General features: G+C 33.4%; 1 protein-coding gene across 4 annotated transcripts in view; it reads right to left on the minus strand.

Moving 5' to 3' along the window:
• The window catches only part of Pgant9 (polypeptide N-acetylgalactosaminyltransferase 9), a 704637-nt gene that overhangs the window by 66828 nt on the left and 610456 nt on the right, over window positions 1–27353 (minus strand). For all 4 annotated transcript variants that reach the window (XM_089636833.1, XM_089636834.1, XM_089636830.1 and 1 more), the window contains 2 exons: window positions 19246–20263; window positions 10107–10317 (listed from right to left, as the gene is read on the minus strand). In XM_089636833.1, coding sequence (XP_089492959.1) covers window positions 10107–10317; window positions 19246–19549 — 515 coding nt within the window. In that variant the 5' untranslated portion in view covers window positions 19550–20263. The remainder of the gene's footprint in view (window positions 1–10106; window positions 10318–19245; window positions 20264–27353) is intronic.

The raw sequence follows: 27353 nt of genomic DNA on the forward strand, positions 1-27353 counted from the left end.
TTCGTACTGAGTGGAATTGTTTTGCCGAGTGTCGCCGGTTTTGTTCACCAGTACTACTGCACACCTTCGCTTGCGCTAAGGTATCCGCACTAATACATAGAACAGATTTCTGTGCGTACACGTCCCGATACCGTTCAAAGTACCCTAATTAGGTAGTACTCCGGCTACGGTCCGGCGGCCAACATAGCATATCTCGTTCTTCTAATATCTTTGGTGGCAATGTTTAGTCTATAATACCCTAGTATTTATATTTAAGTAAAAAAATAAAATGTTATCAGATTATACGAGAATTTTGAAAAGTGTTAATATTAATAGTACAGTCCATGGCTATCCTACGAGAAGCCGCAACGATTTTAGACTTCCGAAGACAAATTTATCAGCAACACAAAAAAATATTTATTACAAAGGTTTTAAAATGTACAATGAACTCCCTTTAAATGTTAAGTAAACTAAAAATCTATTTGTGGGTTATTTCACAATGTTATGAAGTCCAAATATTAGTAAGTAGGTTATTGGATATTAATATAGTAGTTTTAGAATCATGTTTCTATATAGAAGTTATAAAATAGATTTTTTTATATAAATATTAGTTTTAGAAAAGTTGAATTAAAAATATTTAACTTTTCAGGCCTAAGCCAATTCTGTCAGACGGTCGGAATATTTCCGTTTATCAATAAAATCAAAATAAATGGAATATTTCTGAACTCATCGGAAAACTAAATGTGATGGAATACACTCCTATATTTTATTAATAGAAATATACATTTATTTTTTGAAATATTCAAATTTTAAATGCAAACATAAAAAATGGCTTTCTTTACGTTTTTTCTAACTAAAAATTACTGATAGCAAAAAGATATATTAAAAACACATCATTTTATTAGAAAAATGTATTGCAAACGTTACAGTAACCTTACTCTTCTATCGTTTCATATAAAAATAATTAATAAAGAATTCACAAAGTATCATAAGTTTTTTTTAAATAACGGACGGTACTTTTGTTTCATAAGGGTGCACATTTTAATTATTCAGTGGCTAATCAGATTTGAATAAAAAGCGTTTTCTCTTTTTAATACCATATATATCATATTTCTAACGACAATACTAAGGACGAGTTGTTTCAGAGAATTTGAACAGTTCTTAAAATTTCAAAGTTAATTTTCAAGTTCTGTGAAAGATTTTTTCATGTTCTGTTATTATTTCAGTTCTGACAAGCAACTAGCCTATAATGATATAATAACATACCTTGAATAGATCTTTCACAGAACCCATAAATGAACGTTGAAATTTGATGAATTGTTCTAATTCTGTGAAATAACCCATCCTAAGTAAGACACAACGATTTCTGTGAGATCATATGAGTTGTTCCCAAAAGCGAACAAATTAACCTGAAGGGTTAAAAAAATAGAGAGTGCAAAAGTTGATTGTTTTAAAAAATGATAACAAATTTCAAAAATTAAGCTCGTTATTCTGTGAGGATGTCAGTTGAAAAATGAATAAAAGATTCCCGTAGGTAATTTTAATTCAAAGTATGTATGCTTCACTGTATATTATTTTTGTTTATCTCTGAAAGAATAGCATTCGTTTCACTGCACCCTTATTAATTATTTGTACCAGTACATGAAAGCAACCTTCCAGCAGACTGCGATATATTAAAGTAGATCCTTTATACGTTACTACGGTTACAAATTATTGTTTATAAAAAAAGTAAGAAATGTGTTTAAACACAGAGGAAAGAATATTATCATTCTTGGCGTCCGTTACTGTACACCACTAACCAGAAAATTACTAGAAATACGATCTATTGCGATTAAAAAATAATATTATACGTTAGATTTTTCAATAGATATGGATTGACGATCTGGCTTTAAATTAAAGAGAAAGTATAGCCGAAACTCCTGGATTATTTAAGAGAAGCTTATGTTCGAAGTTGGACATACGTATGGTTTGAAGAACTCTTGAATAGTCAGCAAAAGAAAAAAAAACTGACCTTATTTTGAACACACATCACGCCCAAAACACATTTGTTAGTTGATCTCTTCAATGGTGTAAATAATATATTTTTTAATGCGAATACCATATAAGAATTCTAACTCTCAAGCGCTAGTGGGACCAGGGCATAATAATGATAAGAAGTCCTTCAGATCTAGTCACTAAGAATGGTTAAAGTCATATAAAGCAACGTTTCATTTCTGAATGGTGGACTTTCCAGCGCGTTACTTCACTACTATGCCTCTCAAAGATTTTCTATATTTTAAAACTTTTGATCAATTATTTCAAGCAAAGGATAAAATTGACCATACTACCGGCACGCTGACCCACCTACAACACAACTCTATCGGCTTATTTCTTTAGTGCTGTACATTTATATGAATGGCGGCAACGTAAATAAGATGAAGTGTTCATGACGACGAATTTCGTTAAGGGGTTGAAAGGTCTGAGGAAAGCCTACGGCGCATCCCCCTCGCGGGTCAACCCCGTGGGAGAAGGCAACGCGCGTGCTTCACGCCTAACGATGCCATTTCACGAGGAGCGAAACTCGCTGCTCATAATACATAATTCTCCTCTTTGATGAATGAAAGAGGATACAGTCACACGACGTCGGCGTCGCGATGGTGGTAAGATAGATAATGACATGTGTAGACAGATTCGTGTTACTTTTCTCGAATTCTCGAAACTCGTCACGTGCGGAATCGAGGATAATAATAGAAGATAAAATAAGGGCGTAGAAATCAAAAAAGAAAATTGAGCTATTTAAATTATATTATAATATAATTATATAAATATATTAAACTAGAAATATTTTTAGAACAAAACACGAAATTTTCCCATGTCCCCGAATCTCTGATTCACTGATTTTTGTTGGACGAAATTCTAATGCGGTGGACGGAAAAAACTTATTGATTGCAAATTTATTCAAAATCTTGTCAAATTAATCGTAATCCTGTTGTAAACGGGATGGCAGGCCTATAATGAGTGCATTGACAGATTTACTAACAACGTATTAGTAAGACGCGAATGTGTTATGAGGACGGCGGAACATGTATTCGTAAAAATTCTAATTGACACCTGCATGAACACGTGTTCGGATATATTCTGGGTGGACTGATATTTAATCAATAAATGTATAGGAATAATTCAGGAATACTCATTTTTCTCCGTGTAGGTATTACATAAAAAAAGGTTTCTAAAATAAAATATTTTAATTAAACGATAAACTGAATTTCTAAGAAACCTTAATTAAAAACAATTGTTTTTTGGACAAGGCTTTACGTAACTGTTATCGTGAATGTAATTGATTAATTATTAGTTCTATAAGACTTAAAAAAAACTTAGAGATGGCAGTTCAAACTGCGAACAAACCACACAAAGTATTTTGAAAACTTAACAAAACAACGTTGATGTTTCAGATTTTTATAACGCCGCGGGCATTAAAGCGAACAAGGTCCATCTGGTTATAAGTTTTAAAAGTTTTAAAGACCACAGCGGCGATACTGCTTCCTGTACACAGATGACGCATCAGGAACTTAGAAAGCTCTAAAGCTCGACATTTCGCGCAAGTGAAGGATGGCGACGTTAAGCTGAACGGTTGACAAACTGTGCTAAATTAACGAGGAATGAAAGTTCCGCCGCAAAAAGATTCCGGTTGGATGGATGATGTTGCATGGTTTGAGGTAGTTATGCCTGTTTTACGAATTTCGCCTGGAGTCGGGAGTAAAAGTTAAAATGCAATATTCCAGGACTCTATTTATTTATTTCATTATTTATTTATTTGATTTTATGGAAACAAAATGTACATGAGTTACAGTGATGAAACAATTTACAGGAATTAGATGTTTCATGTTGGGTACCTATGATATGTTTCCTTGAAATGTCTGGAATGATTATTACTTAATTACCTAGTAACGTGTGTATGTGTGTGTGTATATGTATATGCGAGTGTTCGTGTGCATATGTGTGCGCATTGAACAGTTTATATTATTGACATGATGCCACGTTTGAATTTCGGCAGTGAATTAGAAAAATGTCAATGTTTGAGTAAGACAAATATTATTTAGAGAAAAAAGAGAGCTCGGTTAATGAGTGAATTAGATGCAGCATTTGTTTCGTAATTAAGCGCGTGGAATAGCACTGCATGTGGTGTATGTACGAAGTTCGGTACAGTCGATGTTATTCTTTAAAATTTTACTTAAAAATATTATTATACTACTACTCGCCTTGAAGGGGTTCTTTAAAATTAGCTAAAATTTTGTTCACCAAAGGAAAAAATCATTTAAGCGTTTAGTTCCCTGCTACAAAATACTATTCAATTTATAATGAAAGAAAAATATGGCTTGCTCCGTGCTTCCGCTCAACCTTCATTCCTCTCAAGGAAACTGGAGTAGAATACAGTTGAAGAAAAAAGAGAGCGTTTTCTTGGGGAATAAATAATGAATAACAAACAGTGCGCGGCGCCGAGAAGCCCCGAGAACAAAGGATCTTCAAACTAGAAACATAAATATTGCTTCTCCCCATATTAGTATTGTTGTATCCACTAAACATTTATTTAAACCCTGACTGACTGTTACCTGATGTTGCGCGCACGGCCTCATGTAGAAAGATCACAGAAAACGTAATTAAATGAGAAAACGATTTACTTTAACACTTTATTAAAGAAATAAGGAAGATAAGTAATTCATTAACGAAGGACAAACATTGACGAAAGCTGTGAGAAAAACAATGGAAATATCATTAAGAATAATTGATTATTCCGATTTAAATTTTTTAACCCCTTCAGACTATATATATTAGAAAATACACAGAATTTCGAATTTTTTCCTCGCTATCCAAAGCGAATAAAAAAATGACGGTTTTCGTTATCCAAATCATCCGGTATAAACTGGCTTTACTAGATTGGATTTTGGCTACTAGTTTAGGTGGCAGACACTTTTTAAAATTTTAACCATCAAGTTTCTGGCATATTTTCAGTAATTTTTCATAAAGCTGCTGTAAGAAGATCGGGGAATTCATGCGTATTTCCGTTTTTTTTCAAAAAATTCAAATAAATGTGATATTTATGAAAGAATACAAACACCCAAAACTTTTTTTGATGGGTGATAAAATACGCTTTGAAATTTTATTATTAGAAATAAATATTAAAAATTTTAATACAAACATTAAAAAGTATTAAAAATGGCTTACACCTTACGTTTTTTGTCGAAACGCTGAACTAAAATGACTGATAAAATGCATGATGGATATTTCAGAAAGATGAAGAATACTTCAAAATAATGAATCTCGTGTTAACAGAATAATACTGCTGAATTTTCCAATCTGCGCGTACGGATTATTAATGCATGACCGAATTTTAATTTAGTCTGCAGTCTAGGCTAATAAAGCTTTGATTGAAATAATAATCCCTTTGAACTGCAGAAAAATGCATATTCACACAGCGCGTGGGCAGCAGAGTAAATTGAAATATTCACAACACTAGAGCATTAGAATTCCAGTTGCGCTCTATTCCTTGTACTGGAAATATGACATTTCGGATGCTGGGACAATAGAGACGATCCCAACAATGGACCAATCAGCTCGGATGGCCGTAAAGGGAGCAAAAGGATAAGCAAAGACGACGATGAGAAATAAAATTGCAGAACGAAGCATTTGGTATTCCAGTCGGCGAGCAAAGCACACGATTTCAGTACATTTTTCAATTATTATAATATCGTGCGCGCTGCATGGGAATTTAAACGCTGATGCTAAAATGTGTCACAGTTTAAGCATTTATTTCCACTCCAGAATTATTTTGCTCGGAATTAACAACTACGCAGTTCGGATAGTGGAATTAAAATGCATCCTGTTTTCATAAATAGAAATAAGATATATATTGATCGACAATAATAAGAAAGCACATACTTTTAACCGTGAGCAAAATAAATATAAAATTAACGATTGTTTAAATAAATTAATAATCAGCAAAAAAAAAAATAATTACAATTGATTCAGTAATAACAATATATCGTGTGTTTGCGGAACTTTCCACAGTGGAAGATATAGACTTGAAATTCTTCTATTCGGAATTGAAAATTTGTTTGAAATGGCTTTAGCCGTGTTTGGTGATCAGATCTAAATACAGCCAGGTACTTCCCCACCTACCTCTTGCCCATATTCTTCCCTCCCTACTATCTTATTTCTCACATAAGTATATCATACCGTTGTCGAAATTATTTTCGGCTCCATAAACTATCAAAGATTGTAAATGAACGTTAAAAAAAACTACTGTCGTAAATCAAAGACATCGTTAAGACTGTCTCTTTCCCAGGGATATCAGGTAAAAGGAGCGAACGCAGAAATACCTATTCCAGAAAATAGAAAACATCTCTATAGTTTTCATTAAGAACAACTTGAAAGATAATAAAATAAATACAACAAGGTAATATAATATATTCAACAAGGTAATATAATATTTACAACAAGGTTATGTAATATTTACAACAAGGTAATATAATATATACAACAAGGGAATATAATATATCAAACAAGGTAATATTAATATATAGAACAAGTGTATCGATAAAGACAAATCTAAGATTCTGTCGCAAAATAGAAACAAAAAATATTTTATGCACTTTTCGTGATGCCTCAAAAAGATTTTTTACAACCGGGAAATAAACGGAAGGATTGATTAGTTTTTAATTTATTTTATAAATTTTAAAAGATTACAATTTTGGTGATTTTCTCAACTACCGTACTAGGCTAATGCCCGTATTAGTGACAATGCGTCGGGTTCCATCCCGCCTTCGCAGGCTCAATCCATTGCACGGAGAAAAATTAGTACGGCTGATTTATTGAAATCCTGTTAAAACATAATTGCAATCCATTTTCTAATAAAATATTAGTCCATTTATAATAAACCGGAACACGTGTTCATGCAGCTATGCTTTTCCTGATAAATATAATGACGAAACGCAAGAATATTATAATTTTTATGAACATGTGCTTCGACACCCAAACATATTCCTGTTTTACCGACATTTTGATAGGAAATCTGTCAATTCATTCGATAAAGGCCTTAAAAGGAATACGAATAATTTGTCCAGATTTTCAATAAATTAGCAATATTTCATATCAGTAAGTTTTGTGTGCTAGCCAAGATCTTCAACATTGAGAAGAAACATTTTACGCTAGTAACTATTGATGGTAGTAGGAGAAATAAAAACATTTGATGGTTATACTTAACCTATAAAGTTTGTTTTCTTTTAAAACAGGGAAAAAATCATTTGCATTAAAGTTTTGCTTCTTGATATTGGTTCGTCATGGTATATTTATACAATTGATATTAAATAAATAAATAGGTAAAGAAATTAAAAAAGTAACGGTAAACATATTTTTTTTTAGATATAGGGCATAGAAATCTAGAAACTCATCACAACTCATCACATTGTAATCAGTAAGGTATCATAAATCAACATTTTGGTTAAGAGTTGAATTTAAATTGTTATTCGGCATTTCCAGATTCATAAAATGCAAGTGTCCAGAGTATAATGGGTACACAAGCATTAACATAATATTCAAGAGACCAGAGTATAATAGGTCCACAAACTTCAACATATTATTCAAGAGTCCAGAGTATTATGGGTCCACAAGCATTAACAAAATATCTAGGCCTTTTTGCAAAGATGTCGTTTGATATTTGATGCCCCATCATCGTATCACATTTCCGCGAAAGCTTTCCAGCGGTCCCCCATGAGAGGGAGAGCGTGAAAGCCTCTGGAATGGCCCGCGCCGCGACGCCTAATGAAAATATATTGTCTCAAAGCGACGCCGCCTTTATTCCGTTACATTTTTCGCGATTAATTACCTCGCCTGGTGGAACTCGAGAAGGGATGCGGAAAACAACCCCCAAACAGTATTTTACCGAACCTCCTCACCCCACAACCCGCGTGGGTGGGGGTGGCGAACATTCTTTTGAGCGTGATTTTAAAATCACACTCTTTGTGTTACCAGGATTTTGCAGTGTACATTGTACAGGAAATAACATTGCAAAAAATAAACTTTATATCTTCTATGCGCCAATAAAAAATGACAAAATGATTTTCAAATTACAATAATAATTTGACATGAGGTCCAAAAATAAAACATAATTTATTTATGAGTTCCATGATTCACACAATAAAGTGTGATAAAGTCAAGAAAAGCAATAAAAAAAACTAACCTGTAAACTAAATAAACCTAACCTACGTAACCTATTTCTGGTTTATTTTTCAACACTTTACATGACCTTATATCACTTTTTAAAGGTTTGTTGAATTTTCATCTTGAAGAGTTATCCGATATGAGAGAAGAATCTTTTAATTTTGAGAAAAAATAAACTAGCAATGGCGTCTTGCCATATCGTATTACAATTAAACACATATTTCAAAGATCACTATGATATTGATGTTGAGAGTTAAAAATCTTCCTAGAAACAAGCTGTGTAAATTAGACGATGTCAAAGTTCATCGATAAAGTGGTTTTAGTAAGACGCAAAGAAATTTTTGCGTTGATGCTTAAGATATTGGACGAAAACAATAAAATGAATTGGAGGAGATAACCAGACCCATAAAGTTTATCTCAAAATGAACCAGAGGTTTTCTTTCATACATTCTGCTTACTTAAATTAAGAAAATAAATCATGTTGATCATTTTCAAATTTCCGTCTTTGGCTTTCGTTGTCGTAGATAGACAGTAGAAACTATGACACATTAAGGTATGGGTTGCGTAAAAGTTTGTGTTGATAATCAAAATTGAATATATCCCTTGTCTCGATTTAACTATTATTGCAATCTTCCAAACAAAAACAATTTTAATTAGTAAATAATATAAAATTAATTAAATTTGAAAAAAACAAAAGGAAAATGAGTAACAGGATCCAAGAAGGAAATAAGGGGCAAAATAGGGAGTTTGCGTAATGTTTCTAATTAAAAATGATTTAGCATCTTGAGGAGCCGGGCGGCGTCGTGAGAGTCCGCTAAGTGAATGCAGAACCAGCTCAAAGATTAATCGACGACATTACAAGCAGTCTTGTCTCAACCCTTTATTCCGCTTTTTGCCCCACCGAAAGGTGTTTTGTAAGTAGGAGTAAGTAGGAGCTATTAATTTATATTCACAACACCTTTTCTTATCACCCTTCTTACAGATGTGCTCCTGGTACCTCCGCTTGCCCCGGAAGAATCGGTCGACGTGCTTTATATTCATTATTTCTTAATATAAGCAGCAACAATAATACTTTATTTTGGTCTAGCCAATTAGCCGAGGAAACTTACTTATCCAGATATTTTTGCGGTCGAAGAGAACGCTCACAAGACAAAACATTTATTAATTAAATGTCAAGTTTGGCCAAACCAATTACGGCGGTAAATCAGGACAGAGGATACTAACAGTATCATCCTCGTGAAATACTACGTAACACTCAGAAATGGTTTTAGCTAAACTTAGTGACTAGATCTAACAAGAACTTCCAATCTCTAACCCTTCCTGTTACCTTTCACCTTCCACTTCCCTCAACCTCACAACATTAACTCAATGGGTAAGTTTATCGAAATTTCACTGAATAGGGAAAATGTAACGAGTTGCGGCCGCAATAAATGATTCTAATCTAAAAAATTATTTTCTGTTGCACGAGAAATAAAACTCTAAAAGTTATATATCATTTTATGTATAGCTGTCTAAAATCGGAATGAATGTTCCTAGTTGGTTTATGGTAATGTTTTACCGTATTAAATAAATATTTCTAAAAATGTTACGTATCTTTGGTACCTAATAATTTTTATTCAACCATTTAAAAAAATTGTCTTATTCGCATTTAAAAAAAAAATGATGCATGCAAAAGTTTGGAAAAACATTTCTTTAGATAAATAATATAATTTCTTAACTGAAATAAAAAAAAAAACCGTTAAATAAAATATCTTAATGGTATATAATTAATAAGGTAGGTATTTAAGTACTTACTTATTGAAAAATATTATGATTTAAGGGAAAATTAGAAAAATGCTTTATTGGACGAGGGGTTTACTGTTCACAGAACAAAAGCATAAAAAATAAAGTTTAGTATCGGGGGAGCAAAATAGAGTTAATAGTGGACTCACCAAGGATCCCTGGGATCTGGCAGCGATCTCCTAACGCTGATGAGGTCACTGGCATACTGGTTGAAGGCGTTCTTCTGCCACCCATCAGACACTGCTTTCTTGATCTCCTCGGACATGTTTGTGGGAAGCACCACCGCCTTACCCATCTCCCCGTACGAGTTGCCGCTTAGACCGCTGTCGCCCACCGGATAGGCGAGCACTGCTTCTGAAACTAAAGGACAAAACTATTAATATGGGAAACTTGTGACATTTAAATCCGTTGCATCAAATTTTGAACCCTCCTATTTTATAAAATACAGCTAATGCTATACTTGGCCAAACTTGTGTCTACCTTCTACCCGAGTAGACTAGAAATTAAAGCTTGGAAAAAAATGTCTATCTTATACAGTCTTGAAGAAGTTTGTCGAAAATAATAAACATAAATAAAATAAGACATAAGAATTGGTACTGTTATTACGAAGTGTATAAGATATGTAAAAATTATAATCAACATTATTTTAGAACAAACCTTAACTCTCCTACATACGTGGGTTGGTATTGGTTTACACTTTTGGTTTGCTTACATTTCCATGAAATATACTTTTGATTTATGTTCTGTGAAGGTAAAAATGAAAGAATACACCAGAAAAAACTATGTAATGTTCCCTAAACATATGAAATAATACTGTTTTAAAATGAAACACTTTGTTTTAAAAAAACAAATTATAAAAATTTATTCACCAATCCGTTTCGCTTGAATTAAGCTTCATCGGCGGAATTTAAATAAATAAATTAGAGTTTTAACCTTTAGAATAGATTTGGGAGATATTTCTCCCAGGCGTCAAAACACCCCATAGAGTGTTTCTATTAACAATAAACACATTTTATTTTAAGGTGAAATTTAAATACTTTTAGAAAAAGAGAATACGTTGCTTTCAGTTTGCATACAAAAAATTACCATAGACGCCCCCAAAAACCAATTATCTATGAAACCATATTTAGCGTTTGAAAATAGAATAGAAAAGAAAAATTCCAACGTTTTAATGTAGTTTTTACCATCATGTAGAATCGGTTCAATGATAACTCAACGCAGTAACAATTCAACACACCTTTGAATAGTGGTATAAAGTCATTAGAAACGATAAAAAAAATTTAAACCTAACCTAAATAACCCAGTTAATAATTTTTTGTTTCATCACTTTCCATGACTTTAAATATAACTTTTTAAAGATAAGATGAATTATCATTTTGATGATTTATCCGGTCACCGTAGAATCACCTCCCGAAGATAGTGTACTTTACTTCCGGACACTGTGTGCAAGTCAAGGTATGAAAAAAAACGTTTGTCTAACTTAATATTTATTTTTAGTTTCGTGTACACTGGTAATCATAGTTTATAGTACAAAAACCATCGGTAAGCGACAAAAGCACTTCATCTATCATTGCGTTCAAAATTTGAATATTCGTAATTGCAAATATGAAAGACTCTTTAATATGAACATAGGACTCATTAATATGAACATACGACTCTTTAATATGAACATACGACTCTTTAATATAGACATAAAACATAAAACAGCGAACTTATCCAAAATTGAATGAAATGCAAAAATATTTCTCGCACAATCAGCATTTTGACAGTACCTACATTACAAAATACCAGAGGCTCTAGGGGTTAAAAAAAACCGTTTGTTTCATTTAATGATATTATGTACATCAAATTCTTAAGTGAGCCCTTTCTACGAAAACAAAAAAAAATATTTTGGTTTATTATTTTAGGAAATACATCTCATCTCATTTCTATTTATACATCTCGCATTCTTAAAAATATAATGCCGCTACTTCTCAACTCAAACACGAGTAGTGACTTCTATATTGAGTTTGGTAATCTTGTTCAAAAACATAATTTTGAAATTAGCTTTAAGAACTACTATCAGATTTTTAATATATTTATATTCTAATTTAAGTTTAAGTTACATGGAAAATAATTTAAAAAATTTAAATTCCTATAACGAAGTTTTTCTCAGCTTTTAGTTCTCCCAACTTTCTTCTATTGTGCTTTCTCCCCCACATTATTTTGCCTCAGTAAATTCACCAATTGCGGGGGTGTCGTAGTCTCACTGGCTTCAGGCAGTTGTGGAGTTATTATAAAGGAGAAACTAAGTCCTAGGCATGACTAGCATTTCGGTGCCCTGGGCGAATGAAACCTTTATCGTTCTTGGAAATAAAATTCAATGCAGGTGATAGATATTATTCATGAAGCATGTCATCTTCGGGGGGTGCTGTGTAGAGGCATTAATGCATTATTCTAAGGACATTAAATAAAGGGGATGATGGGTGGGTAAGAAACTGGGTCAAAGAGTCTCCCTCAGACGGACTCTCCTAATCCGGGCTGCCATGCAGTTGGAGGGCAGACCCATCCGCATCCAGACAAACCTCACCTCATGAACCCGGGAACCCTTGCTAAGTCACCAAACGTAGCCAACCCTATGGCAAAAATTGAATGGTTCCCGGGGATATGTACCGATTCACGCCTCTCATGTGAATTTGAGAAGAAATGAAAAAACATAGAATTTTTCAGACAGTGAACAGATGTTCGAGGTGTGGAGAAGCTGATTTTTTTTTTGTTGAGGATAGAGGAAAGTTTGGTAGAACGATAACATCGTTTTCATAACAGTGCGTTCCGAATTAGTAGAAAGAAATTTATGCTTTTACACAATATCTGTAATTTTACACAATATCAATATAAAATAACAAAAGTCGGATTCTCCAATATTGAGTTAAGACTAATTCAAAGTTATAGTTAAGGCAAAAACTTATTCCTAATAATTAAACCCATATCATAAGAAATAAAAGATAACAATAAAAATTAAGCGCACAGAATGTAGAGGGATTGTTAAGATGTGATGTTATGTAAATTACTATTGTTGTGTGTTATATTATAAAGCTCTTATTAAATTAGAATGTGAAATATTTGTATCCCTTTGACTATATTAAATAATAATAAATAAATTAAAAAACCAACTACTACCATCTGGCTGTTTCCCCGCAGGGGAGGGCACAGAGGACGGACCGCCAAATAACTCGACCCCGGTATACACTCCTTGCCTCATTCACATTCATACATCGTCTCATACATACTTTTCTATTATTATGACTCTTGACACAGCCCGACTCAATGTGTGAATAGCTATTTATTTATGTGAAGTTTAATTTGTTAAACTCCATTTTAATTTTAATTCCGCCAAAAGTATAATAGTGATTTATTTTTAGGATATTATGCCGTGTTGTGCTACATCCTTCTTTAGCCAACGTTTATGACAGCATTACAGTGTCTATAATCAAACATCTGCCCTGATAAATCAGTCTTTTTTTATTTATTAAGTTAAAAGAAATTTTAAATTTCACTTTCTTAACTTAAAAAAGTACATAAAACATTAAAAAAGTAGTTTTTTAATTTTTTTACTAATAACTTAAGTTTAAAAATTTTTTTTGAAATACATTTATACTCTCCGTTTTAAGGTTATCTGGAAGGAGATTGTATATTTGTACACCCTCGTGGCCAATGCCTCTTTTGCCACTTTTAGTCCTTACAGTATTTGTGTACAATTTGTTATGTTGCCTAGTATAATGTTCTTGTACTTGTGACGTTTGTTTAAATGTTGTGTTGGTGTGTATAAGTCCATTTTGGATTTTGTAGATTAGGAGGCATATGTTGTATTAGTACAATTTTCTTATTTCTAAAAGTTTCATTTCCTGACAGTTATCCTAGTTTTTTTGTCGGAGTGTCCGGGTTATAATTGAAGAGTTTTTTAACAACTTTGTTCTGTATTGTTTGCAAATAATTTAGGTATGTAATGTATGTGTTTTTCCATATTTCTATTAAATAATTTAGATGGGACTGGATTAAACAAAAGTATAAGCCCCTCTTTACCTCTATTGGTAGGAGATGGGCAATTCTATCAAATACAAAAATTAGAGGGATGATTTTTGCTTTTAATTTTTCTACGTGTTGTTTAAATGTCAGATGTTTATCAATATGTAGGTCAAGGAATTTTTCCTTGTCTAGAATAAGCAGGTCCCTTTCTTCTATTTGTAAAGGTTTATGCGTTTTAGTCATGTTTACACTGGGAAGACTTTTTACTTTTTAGAATTAGGAACTGTTCGTTTCAGACCAAGGGTATTGTAAATGGGTAATTAATGTCGTCATTTTAATCAATGCAAGCAGAATAATAATGAAAGGACCTTCCAATTAAATTCGTAGAGCTTGATCCGCACTCACAGATCCACATACTGACGGTCTGCAAATGGTATGTTTCCGCGAGGTACCTATTGAACCCATGTTAATAATATAATTAAACATTTCATCCCTCTGGCTATAAGCGAGGTAGGCACCCGAACACGAATAGAACAATAGTTGGAAATAACCGCGTTACAGGCACAGTGCCATTCAAAGCAGCTGGTAAGCGAGAAAACCAATAAGTCCCGAAGCAGTACAAGCCATACGAGCGTACGATATGATTGCGTTAGTATTCACACCAGTCGATAGATGGCGGGTATGCACGAAATTAATCATTATTGGGACTAACTCTAGTAGATAAATAAATGGCGTAGCTGCAAACAGTTGAAAGGAAAATTCATTATCGTGCTTACATGCTGCTGGGAATAGAGATTTCATACATTGGGATCCGAAAACATTAATAATTAATAAAAAAAAGAGATTTAAAAAAATCCATTGCCTAAAGGGAAACCTTTTTTAAGTACGTTTTACTCCACGCAGGCGGCCCTGAGGATAATAATATCCTTTAGGGCCAATGTCATCTTTGGGGATGGTGTATGGTGGATCTTTTCAAGGAAAGGAAAGAGAGGAAGATCAAGGAAGGAAAAACGTATGATGGGTGAGTAGGAATTTGAGGTTCAGTGGGTCAAGAAATACCAGTTGGAGAGATCAAATGCTCGCCCTCAACCAGTCTCTCCCGATCCCGCCCGTCACGCAGTAAGTGGGTAGACGCAGCCTCCTATAAGACCTATATAAACCTCACCCCATGAACCCGCGTAAACCTGCTAAGTCACCAAACATTTGGGGAACCACTTGGGGCGACCCATGACAGAGGTCTTGGTTATCCAATAAATGGTTTCCGGGGCGGCGGAATCCATACCCGCCTCCCAAATTGTACTGATTTCGGTAGGTACCTATTTGCAGGTGACCGGATAAATCATCAAGATGATAATTTATCACATCTTTAAAAAGTTATATAAAGTCATGGAAAGTGATGAAGCAAAAACTTTACTAACTGGGTTAAGTAGGTTAGGTTAGGTTAAATTTAATTTTTTTTTTCATCGTTTTTAATGACTTTATATCACTTTTTAAATGTGTGTTGAATAGTCAGTGTGTTAAGTTATCATGGAACCCTATTTGCAATCAATTTAAGGAGGAAACCGGTAACTGCTAAAACCACTGCTAATTCGCAGGCAACACACAAAAAATGTTTCTAAAGCATTACAGAAAACTACGCTTGGCGTACTATCTAAATGTGGCTAAGAAAACCATTGTCTACATATACAATATTTAATTGAATTACTTTTTAGCACAACTCAGTCCCGTAACTTTTTCTGCCATATAAATCTCTAACATATATTAATAAATTCAAACATTGATAATAATGATATGAGAAAAAATTTACCAAACTTAAAAGGAATTTTAAAATTATATTTTTTTATGTGAATACCGCACAAGAGTCCCAACTGCTCCCAACCGTCTGGAGTCAGTGAGACTATGGTATCGCCGATTGAGGTATGTTGTGAGGCTGAAGGTATTGGGGAGGGGAAGGAGATGGGGGAGAGGAAGGTGAAAGAAGTACGCGGCTATTCAGATCTGGTTACAAAATACAGCTAAAGCCATTTCAAGCAGCGTTTCAATTCTTAATGCTGATCTTACACCAAGGCGATACTGAAAGTATTTTCCACTCTAAAACTAGTCGCAAATATACTTTATATTATTTTAAATGAATAAATCGTGAAATAACAAAATTCACAAAATAAAATTTATAAGCGCACGGCGATATTTGAACCTTCGGATTGCTAGTCGATAGCCTTACCCATCGACCACAGAGGTCATCCATTTCATCAACAAGAAATTATTAAAATTAAAAATATTATAACCGTCGCAAATATTAAAATGTGCAGTTTAATTAATTATTGTTTAACAAGAACAAAGTTTCCAATTAAAATTGCAACACCAGCCAAAATTGAATGGAATTAGATGATCCATGATATATGCTAATATTGACGTATCGCAGCGTAGAGTTTCGGCGAGTAATTAAGGTTCACAATAGAAATTAATTATAAACAAACTTTGTATCTCTTTGACTATGTCATTATTCGTTTTGCGAACATTTCCCAACATTGAATTACCTTCAGTCAATTCAATTGAGGGGTTGATATTTTCAATCACGAATTTAATCAAATTTAATATTAACTTACATTAATGAAACGTATTTGAAAGTTTGTTTTATATGAAAATTTCAAATTATAGATATAATATTAGTTCACTAAAATGCATAATTGATCAAATCAATAACATATAACAGATGGTCGGGTATATGTAGAAAAATTATGTTAAACTGAAATAAAATTGTAAACATAAAGATTACGTAGTGAATAGGCAATAGGAAAATCTATAAAAATAGACGACTTCCGCAGTTGATTTGTTTGGATCCTCGCCTACGAACCCAGAGGTCATTTTAGTCAATTAATTTGTGTTTATTTTACAATGATTTAATTTAAAAAATATATATTATAGCAAAATGAATGCGGCAGGTTCCAGATTAGAAGATACTCGTACTTTCAATATAGCCTTGGTGAAAAGACACAATCTCCTTCCCCACTATTATCAGTCTGGCAACATACCCATATTAAGGATGCCATAGTCCTACCGGCTCCAGACGCTCGGAAGGAGTTGGAAGCGTTGGAAACACATACAGAATTCACATATACTTGTACGACAAAAGATACCAAAGCAATGATAGGTTCAACGGAAGGCGGCGAGAGAAGGTTACCCGGTTCCTACGGCAATACAGCAAAGGTTGCCAGTGCATGAAATACGATTTTTTGTTATTATCTAAAACCTTTAATTGGTTTCTTTTAAGATCACTATCCGATAGGAAAAGGCACCACAAAAATAATAATAAAAATTAATCATTAAAAATTAAAGTATTTTTTCTTTAATACATCCACCTTAAAATGCCTTTTAAAACGTAAAAAAACTAATATGTTGGTTATAATGAGGAACTTCCTACCCAGGAACTGGACAGGAACTCTACTGACCTTTCCAAATACCGATCGGGTAGGACCAATATTTATTTCGTATATTAACTGCTGTAATGTCATCCGATTTCAGAGAAATGAGTATATCTACGTGTGTGTACGTGATTACCACCAAAATTTGATAGAATTCATTGTCATCGATATAACGTAAAAATCCTATACCAGTGAAATGGAATTAATTTTAAAATCAGGTAAGGATATACCAAATACAATTTGAAACCCATTTTTATTCATTGGAAACGTGTGTCGGAACAATAATATAACCAATTGAATGTAAGTCGTGAGGGCACAGTAAAAAGCTCGTCGCTGGATTATCCGATACAGCAGCTACCGTTATATTATCGTCTCACTAGAAAAATGAACACGAAACGCGAATGAAGACACGTATCAATTTTATTCCCGCTTTGTTCTCATCGAGGGATGTCCCCACAGTGATGTTCAAAGGGCTCAACCGGAGGATATGGGGTTATTGAAATGTGATTTATGCAGCGAATATTGTTTTGAGCTTCCTAAGCACTTCATTTTGTATCAATATAAAATCTTCTCAGACAATTTATTACACGTTTTAAAACTCCAAACTATTAATATAAATAGTAGGAGAAAACAAATCTTAGAGTCTATGACATCTTGGAGGATGCCGAAGAAAGGATGTTTTAAGGAAAGGAAGGAGTCTAAATGGGTGTTGAAGATATCATTATGCTAGGAATAGGAAAACATAAATGCAGTCTATCCACAGCCGAACCGAGGACATATTTGGCGTCTCGGAGATTTTTTGTGCATTTCCCAACTAAACAACAGCAAGAAATATAAATTTACCACCTGACGTCTACACCCTAAAATAATCTATTAAATGGAAGATCTCGTTTATACAGCATCAAAGTTTAATAAATTAAATAGTAACCATTATTTATTGAGTCCCATGAAACGTAAAATTGAATCAATGAAAATTAAATGGACACGAACACATATGGAAGTTTTTTAAATCTAAAAATTTTTAAGTGACAAGTGACATCGTTAAATTGTGATATCATGACTCGAGTACCTGAATTTAATCAACCAGAACGTAATCGGTAAATTGATGGATCGAAGACATTGGACATGTTAGTGGTCTAGATTGATGGTGTTTCAACGAGGGTTAGGTCGGCTGTTTTCTTTTCGTATTAACATGGCACTATTATACTATGTGGTAACTTGTATTATAAGATGCCTGAACATTTCAGATTATACCTTTCTTTCATTCTCATAAATGGAATTATTTTCTAGTCTCAGTATTTCTTTTTCCTACAAGATAGGTAACTTCGAATAAGTTCAAATCTTATTTTCCCCAAAAGACCCTTTACACAGCGTCCAAATATCATGTGTGTTAGATACTCGAAATCAATCCTGGTGAAAAACTACCAATCGAAACGTTGCTTAAAATGTGTTTAACCGAATATGGTGACTAGAATTGAATAACCAGATACTTTCGAACCTTACTCTTCTTCATTCCCTTTTCGTCTTCACTCTTTTCAGCCTCACGACACACCTCAATTGGGGTGTCATAGTCCCACTGGCTTTGGACAGTCGGATGTTGTGAGGACTCTTCAGCAGTATTCTCATAAAAAATACCCTATGTGGAGTTAAATGTGTGTTTTTGGGGCTAACACGCTTTTGCTTTCCAAAACATTGTGGCCCTACCACAATGTTTTTGTTTCTGTCTGATGTTTTGTAAAACATTTTGTCGCTGGAGACCCGAGGTAATTAAAAAAATACAAAAAGTTGGGTATAACTTAAAACGAATCTCTCACATCTGACAGGATAATCGAGTTGATAACTAATAATGAAAATGTCTTACCATCCTGTTGCTTTCCAGGTTTCTTCTTGGAGCTGACTTTTTCAGCGTGTTGTAGCAACGTCTCCTTCTTCCAGCCGTGCTGGAGATCGTTCCCGTTTCCTCCCGCCACGGCTGCTCCCAGGTTAGGAACCCCCACTAGCCCCGCCGCCCCCCCAACCACCGCAACTCCCGCCCCACTACCACCCACCCCCGGAACGCCACCCCTTTCCTCCGTGTATAGGAGGAAAGCAACTGTAAACCATACGGCCGAGGCAAGAAGGGCCACTTTGATCAGCACCGATCTCCGCCGCAATAGGAATGCCATCTTGAACGTCTTCTGCTAACCTGGTATGCGCACTGTTATATAATTGTACTGTATTAGCGTAACACAACCACAACACAGAGTTTATTTGGAAAGCTAGTATTTTTATATCCTCGGATATAAAGGTCTCTCGATACTAGGAATTTCAAAGTCGACAATATACGCGAATAAATAAAGAATTCTGACGTATACACTTAACGTTTGATATTTGTGGGATATGTTTAGTTATTATGATAATATTTCTCCTTGACGAAAATGTCTCTTGATATGTCCTTCACAAAACTGTCAGTATAAATAGTGATAATTTTTCTAAATAGATTACTAATATGTTCGATCGTCATATAAAATAATACTGTTAAATCGTTTTAAATAAATTAGCCCAATTATCGGAATGATATGGAATTGATATGGTTTGATGCTGCTTAATCTCTTGGAAAGCTATTTATCTTAGCAGGGTCTATGCTACTGATAGGAACAGTATTGTCTACCCTCCACAGGCAATAAATCTCGCAGTCTCAGAGATAAAATCACCTTTGTTTCCACAGGGCAAAGGACCAATATTTTCCGTTCACTTTTTTCTTTGCTTTTACTAAGTTTCGCATGTCGTGCCTTGGGATTTCCGTCAGCGGTGGGTTTTTTCTGAAGAAACAGTTTTCATCTTCAAACTGATAAAGTTTTACGGTTGTTTTCCTTCATTTACAAGACGAATTCCGCAATCTGAAAAGAAAAGAAAATATTACATTAGTAAAAAATTATAGAAAAGAGATCAATTTGAGAGATCATTTTACTTTCGAAACTGGGAAAAATTGTTGAATGAATAATTGTTTTCAATACATGATTAAAAAATTCCTGTAAATTAAGTCTGCAGTTATATAATAAATTAACTCAGTTGGTTTTAATCAACTTCTCGGCGCGCTTATTAACATGTACAACTAAAATAGTTCACGTTCAGTTACCGAGTTCAAGTTAGATTAACCGGATAAAACATTACAGCGTAGCACAACTAAGGTATATTATATTAATTTAATAAATTACATCTCCGGCACGGGTATAAATTTTTTATGCAAATATCCCAGGGTCCTTTGTGTTGGGAGGAAAAACGTAAAATGTTCCAGGCAACGCACACGTATTAAACAAACGATGTTACTATTTAAATACCACATCACGTACTCGTGATTAAACCCCCTTAGGCGTCCGGCCTGCAAAAGGGGTGCAAAAAATAGTCGACCACGGGAAACTGTTAGGCCAGAATGCAGCGTGGAATTTCAATTACTCTGGAGTGGGACATCACACAGTTAGATTATATCATTGTTAGTGGGAAAATAATTAAACACACACTATTAAAAGGGGCTAAAAGGACCTTTTTGACAGGAGTTTTAACGCCTGGGCAGTAAAAGAGACTAAAGGAATGCCAATACTAAATTTAACACGATTGACTGTTCGAAAATAGTGAATTTGGATGCGTTTAAAATATCTTTAGATTACATAATATTGTCCCCTACTAGATACATACATATAACTAAGTTACACAAGAGTAGAATACTAAGTAATAAGTTAGTAAAATAAAATAAGTTGAAAAATATTTCAATATTTAATTTATTATTCATGCAAAGTTAATTAATCAAACTTACAAACGATGGTAAACTATTATAATAAACGAGGAATATGTGATATGTAAGAATAATAAAATTTATGGTTGATTTTTTTCAAAACGCTCGCAAATTATTCAAATGGAAACTTGAAAGGATCAAAAACAAATGTGCAAACACTGAAAAGAGGTGCGCCGGAAACAGGAATGAATAAATAATTATTGAAAAATATGCACTTGAGTGACTTACAATTGCTTCATCCGTGGCCGGTCATTTCAGTGTGGATTTGAATGCTCCAACACCGCGGTGCATGGGAAGTAAAAGTGCAATTCACGTGGCTTCACGACCGCGGCCGCAATAATGTGCAGCCTTATCGGGCATCATGTATAAAAGCAAGCGCGACATGACATTGGGGACCTTGCTAGCATCCAGCACGAGAATTAAACGATATTTAGACAGCGCTCGTAAAGCCCAAAACGTGTAATGGCCTTTTCATGCGCAAATAAAAATGCTCACAATTTCCAGCTTTGAATAATTATCGTGAACGATAAAAAAATAATGTCTCTTGTTGCTAACGATTTTTTTAATGACTTCGCCTATTCAGAAAGGTTTAGTTTCTGTGATGAAATTTTGATATTTCGAAGTATTTAGACGTTTCCATATTAAATCTTTATTTTTTTTGTAACTTTTAAACTATTTAGAACAAAAAGTTAATAGCTTTAATTGTTACATCAAATAGCGTTGGTGTTTTTTTGTAATCCAGGTAAATGATTCTTGGGGAATAATGATTGTTGTCTTTTAAAATAATCACCCCGAATTGTAGACACTGCAGCGTGCTCTAATTAGAGAGCCCGTTTGTTAGGCGCGGAAGCTAAGCTGGCAAAAAAACTCTTATCGAAACAAGGCCACAAGTCATAAAGTCTTGATTGAGGGTATCTAGCATATGAAGCGCTAAATATGTAAAATATTTAAGTAGATTTATTAAGGGGAAATTAAACACTGAATTTGGAGAGAAAAGAGAATTATATTGCCCTAAAATCATAAAGCTGTGGTTAATAAATGATCAATCCATGTACCTTTGAACACTTTAATGTAAATTCCCAAACTCTTTGTTTTTAATGAGGTGCATTAGATATATTATGTATTTACAATTACTCGTTAGAAATATATTTTGCGAATGTCTGCGATAAAATAAAATCTGTAAAATGTACCTACTTAGAAATAAGACTTACTCAATCTCATGTACACATAATCATACAATGTTATAGACATAGACTTAAGATATTTTAATTCAGTTGACAGCTTTGTTGGTCTACCTATTTTGTCAAATAAAAAAAAAAAAAATAATAATAATAAAAAATAAAAAATATATATATATATATATATATATAGATGATCGATATTCTGTTTAACACCTTGAAGGTCTTTACGGGGCAAAGTAGCTATCATGAAAAAAAATAAACATATCTTGCAGAACTCAAAAAAATTGATCAATATTAGAAATTATTGACATCAAAAATACACCTAGTTTCCGAAATTTTCACAAAATATAACAATATATATATAAGAACCTAGGTACCATTGGTACTCACTTAAAAGTAATAGAATAAAACAAAATATAACCATATACGGCATAGACTAAGGAATCTGCTAGGTCGGATAGACATAATACGTTATTTATTCAAAACACTGAGTCAAAATAAAAGTGCGGGAAGTAGGACTGTCGGAACGTATACACAAAATATACACAAAAGCGCACGACCCTGCATTAATCACAATCTCCGAAGAAGGTAAAAATAAAACATGCAGTAGTGCGGATGTGCACCTTCGAGTAGAACCGACAGTTAGGTGGTTTAGTCCCCGCGTTAGAGTTCAGCCAACGTGCATATCATGTTAAACAGGTGAACAAAGGAATAGGGATGTGGTAGCCAAGGGTGAACAGTGTGTAGTTAGGTACCCGCTCGCCCAGCCACCCCTTGTCTTATCAGGGTAGTTTATTTCCTCGGCGATAGGCGGCGCTGTGAGAATAATAACGCCCTTCGCTGCGTTCAACTAGAATGCATTCTTGCATTTATCGATTGCATTTACGAGCACAAAGCTACTGGATCTTCCACAGAATGTAAGCAATGCTAGAGAGGAAAATTAATCATTGTTCATTGTCTTCGTATTATTGATTTCATCCGGTTGAAATTTGTCAGTCATTTCATTGAAATTATTGATTACTCAAACCGATTGTTAGTGGAGCTTTTAATAGACACAAAAGCAGCCAAAGAAATCACATATGTTAAATACCTTCAAAACGGATCGACTGTATTGATTCAGTCTGGCGTTAAAGTAAATTAGAGCATTCAAATAAAATAATGTATGTGAAATAACGAAGAAGACGAACAAATTTAAGATTATTGAAAATATAAAATGTTTTTACTATGAAACGGATATTACATACCTAAATACCATTGTGAATATGTGCGTAGTGCAAGTATATTTCGTACATATTTTCTGGTGCACATTTTAATCAAATTCTGAGTAAAAAAACCAAACTGGTAGAAAGTGTAAAATAGTGATTGAATCGAATCCAAATATGAAATGCAGAAACATATTAAAATAATATAAAACATAGAAATTGCAAATTACTAAGTAAGAGAATCAAGCAACAATTTGTCAAAGGATAAAACCTCATTTGAATACTCTCCAGTCACATCTAAAGTTAATTAAAAACGAAAGGAAAGGTATGACATGGAAGCGTGCTGACTATCACTAAACTACGACCAAACTGCACTAACTATCAAAGTGGCGGAGCCAATGAATGTTATACGTTTAGTGTATAGATATAAATAAAGGCGGGGTGCCGCCGTGCGTATAAGCGATTTGCAGTAGTATAGAATAGATGAATGATGTAACCAATCACCTGTGCACATTCTGTGGCATTGCGAAATCATCAGGGATGCTAGAGAGGAAATGCTGGACGGTCTGAGAGTAAAACTTGGAATAAAAGACCAGCTTGGAATGCAGATCTCGTCTCGAATAAGGAACATTTCAAATGCTTGAGGAAATTTACAAGAATTTGGGTTGAAAGACGGCCTGAGCTTAGAGTCGAGTCTTAGATTAAAATCATCTCGATTTTCCCACGAAACTCGCGAACCCCACGGTTATCCTACTTGTTTTTACATCTACATATTATCGTATATGCCTTGAACTGTAAATATTTTGTATCATAATTTTCCTATCGCTGCTTATGACAGATATATTAAAAAAAAAATTTTTGGCTTATAGTAATTATTTACGTTTTTTTTTTATTTTGAAAAAAAAAACTTTTTTCCATTCCTTGAAATTTTAGATTTTTTTTTCTTTTTACCTCAACAACAAGTGTTTTATGCATAAAGGTTGCTTAAAGAGTAAATGAGTAAATTGAGAAATAACATAAATTATTCAAATAAAATTTATTTGCCTACACTAGGATTTGAACTCGCGACCTCCGGCTTGCTAGTCAAGAGAGCCTTATCCCTCGATGAAGGAGGTTGTCTGACCTGAAGCGGTCGTTGTATACATGGACATCAATTCTCGCCGCAACGGAGGCTATGGTGAAAGAATATGGTTTTATCACAAATAACATTTTAATGCAATTTTTTTCAAGGTTCAGTGCATAAGGATGTACCTAATACTTATATAAATAAACGGTTGCACAATAAGATTATTCTGAAATGTTTATAGGGATTCACACTCTCATTCTTTCACAAATAAAATTAGTATCTAGCCTAAATATGTTCAAAATATCTGACATTGTAAAAAAATAAAAAGTAAGTTTTCTATGCTTGCAAACTTATTGAAATTGACCGGCAAGTAGGTGCGGGAGATAAAATGGACGCTTGAAGGATGAAAAACTTGCAACTTTTTACATCCAGCATGCAGATGGAAAAGTTGCTTTTGCGAAAGTTCTATCAGTTATTGAAAAGCCCAAAAGAGTCAATGTCGAGTTTCAAACACTTGAATCTTCTTTGGACTTTCTTTGTGGAAGTTGAATTATTATTATTCCTATTGAATCTTTTCCTCTGACGGCAATATCGATCGGGTACCAATCTAAGTTAAAAATAAATTTTACTTATTGAAATTCGCGTTGATTACCTCAAAATCATTAAGTCGACTTTACTTTGAAGACGGAAAAGAATCAAACTTTTGAAATTAACTTACTTTTATTTGTTGAAGACAATTTTAGCAATTCCTAAACGAAAATTTGAAACAAAAAATCAGACAAAGATTCGGTCACATCTAGGACCCTTGCTTTGTCGGGGCACATCACTGCCAACTGAGCTAATGGGACCTTATATCCTTCGGTCATATTTAACGGCATCATACTCAATAATTAAATATTACTATTTAAAGTTATTAAGTTAAGTTAAGTCATTGAGTTATTCCAAAAAATAAAAATTATAGTAGCATTGGTAATGTAGTTTTAGTGATTAATACTATACTTATTTATATTACTATTCTAGTTTCTATATTATTTTATGTTACTGTTACATGTTTTACTAATATTATTCTGTATTCAGTTTAACATTATTTCATATTTTAAAAACTTTTTGTAAAATTTACGATAGCTCACTAGGTATATTCTGTTCATAAAATCCATGTAAAAGCCCTACTGGGCGTAAAACCAAATAAAATAAAATGAATGTACTAAGAAAGCTCATCAGCATTGATGTATTACCGAGAGAAGTCAAAGGAAGTTTACCAATAATTAGTTGCATTTGCTAAGTTCGAAATTAGCCCCTGAGCTAATATTAATTAAACGATGGTACACAAATTAGGCAATTATTATTGGTATTATCAAAGCAAGATCAAGGCCCTTCAAAGCAAAGTTACAGTTTGCCAAATAATTCGGAGTGTAAATTCCTCCCACTTGACTGGAGAAACATTGCAAGCCCCGACTCCACCAAACTAAATCCCCGATAAAGCAAGGAAAGCATCCACAATGATTCAGATACTTTAGATAGAGAATTAGTATCACTCGAATGCAGTTGAATACCATTCAAACGATTTATGTTTGCCTGGTAAGTCAAATAAATTGATAATGGTACATTCGTGAAGATAGCTAAAAAAAGTAAAAAGGTAAGAATGACACAAGTTTATAATATGAACAAAACAAATATTACATATTATAATTAAGTAACTTTACTGGTAGTTAGACGTGACAGAAAAATGACAATAACAAAAACACTTCAGAATTTAAAAAAAAAACACATATCTACTTGTAGATAGATATGAAGAAGATATGAACAAAACATACAATAATAACATAGGAAAAAACCTTAAAAACTCTAAAAGTAGAAATCCTAAGCTTAATAATTGTGGCACATATGAATTAAAATGTGACCACACCGACTGAAACTTGACAACAATGAACTTAAACCCTTACATATAGAAAGAACGGGCCTTAGATTAAAATTACTTTAACAATTAGAAATCAATAAAAGAACAAATGACCCTAATATAACATTAATTAATAAAGCAAGGAAAATTATTTTTTCCCCGTTTCTAAGTATGTTCCCAAAACCTTAACAGTATAAAACATTTAAATAAATTAATAGCAGCGAAATCATTGTTAAACAATTAATGTTGGGAAAACAGACTTCAAAATACCCCCACAGAATATGAAATCTATTGTCTCAATTATTTTATTACTAAGTCGGTTTTACCGGTAATAAATCATTTTAAATTGGGACGGGGTAAAATAGAATCATATAAATAAGTCGTCTAAACGTGGTTATAACCACAGTTTGAAAATGGTCTTCAAAGCCGAAACAGCTGTAACAATAACAAAAAACAAAAAATACTTGCAGAACTTAATAATAATATTATTAAATTTGATTTACATTAAATAACAAAAAAAAAAACATACAAATCTAAAGATGCAAACAAAGAGAAAAAAAAATAATTTATTTATTAAATACACATATTATATACAGAAAGGTAATATTAATGTGAAAAAAATAAATATGATACAATATAAGAAAGAGAAAACATAGAAAAACAATGTAGAAATGCAGATGATATTAATACGAAAAAAAAACTAAACAAACATTATGAAACTAAATATTCATTCGGAAGGTAAAAAAGAACCCAATTGTGCGCTAACATGTCCCATAAACAAGAGAATATGAAAGGAGGGTCACTTCTTTGATCTAAATATTAATATATTCGGCTGTCCGACATCCTTCTGG

This window comes from Hesperophylax consimilis, chromosome 10, assembly GCF_061612785.1.
Source record: "Hesperophylax consimilis isolate HC1 chromosome 10, BYU_Hcon_1.0, whole genome shotgun sequence".
Classification (NCBI taxonomy): Eukaryota; Metazoa; Arthropoda; class Insecta; order Trichoptera; family Limnephilidae; genus Hesperophylax; species Hesperophylax consimilis.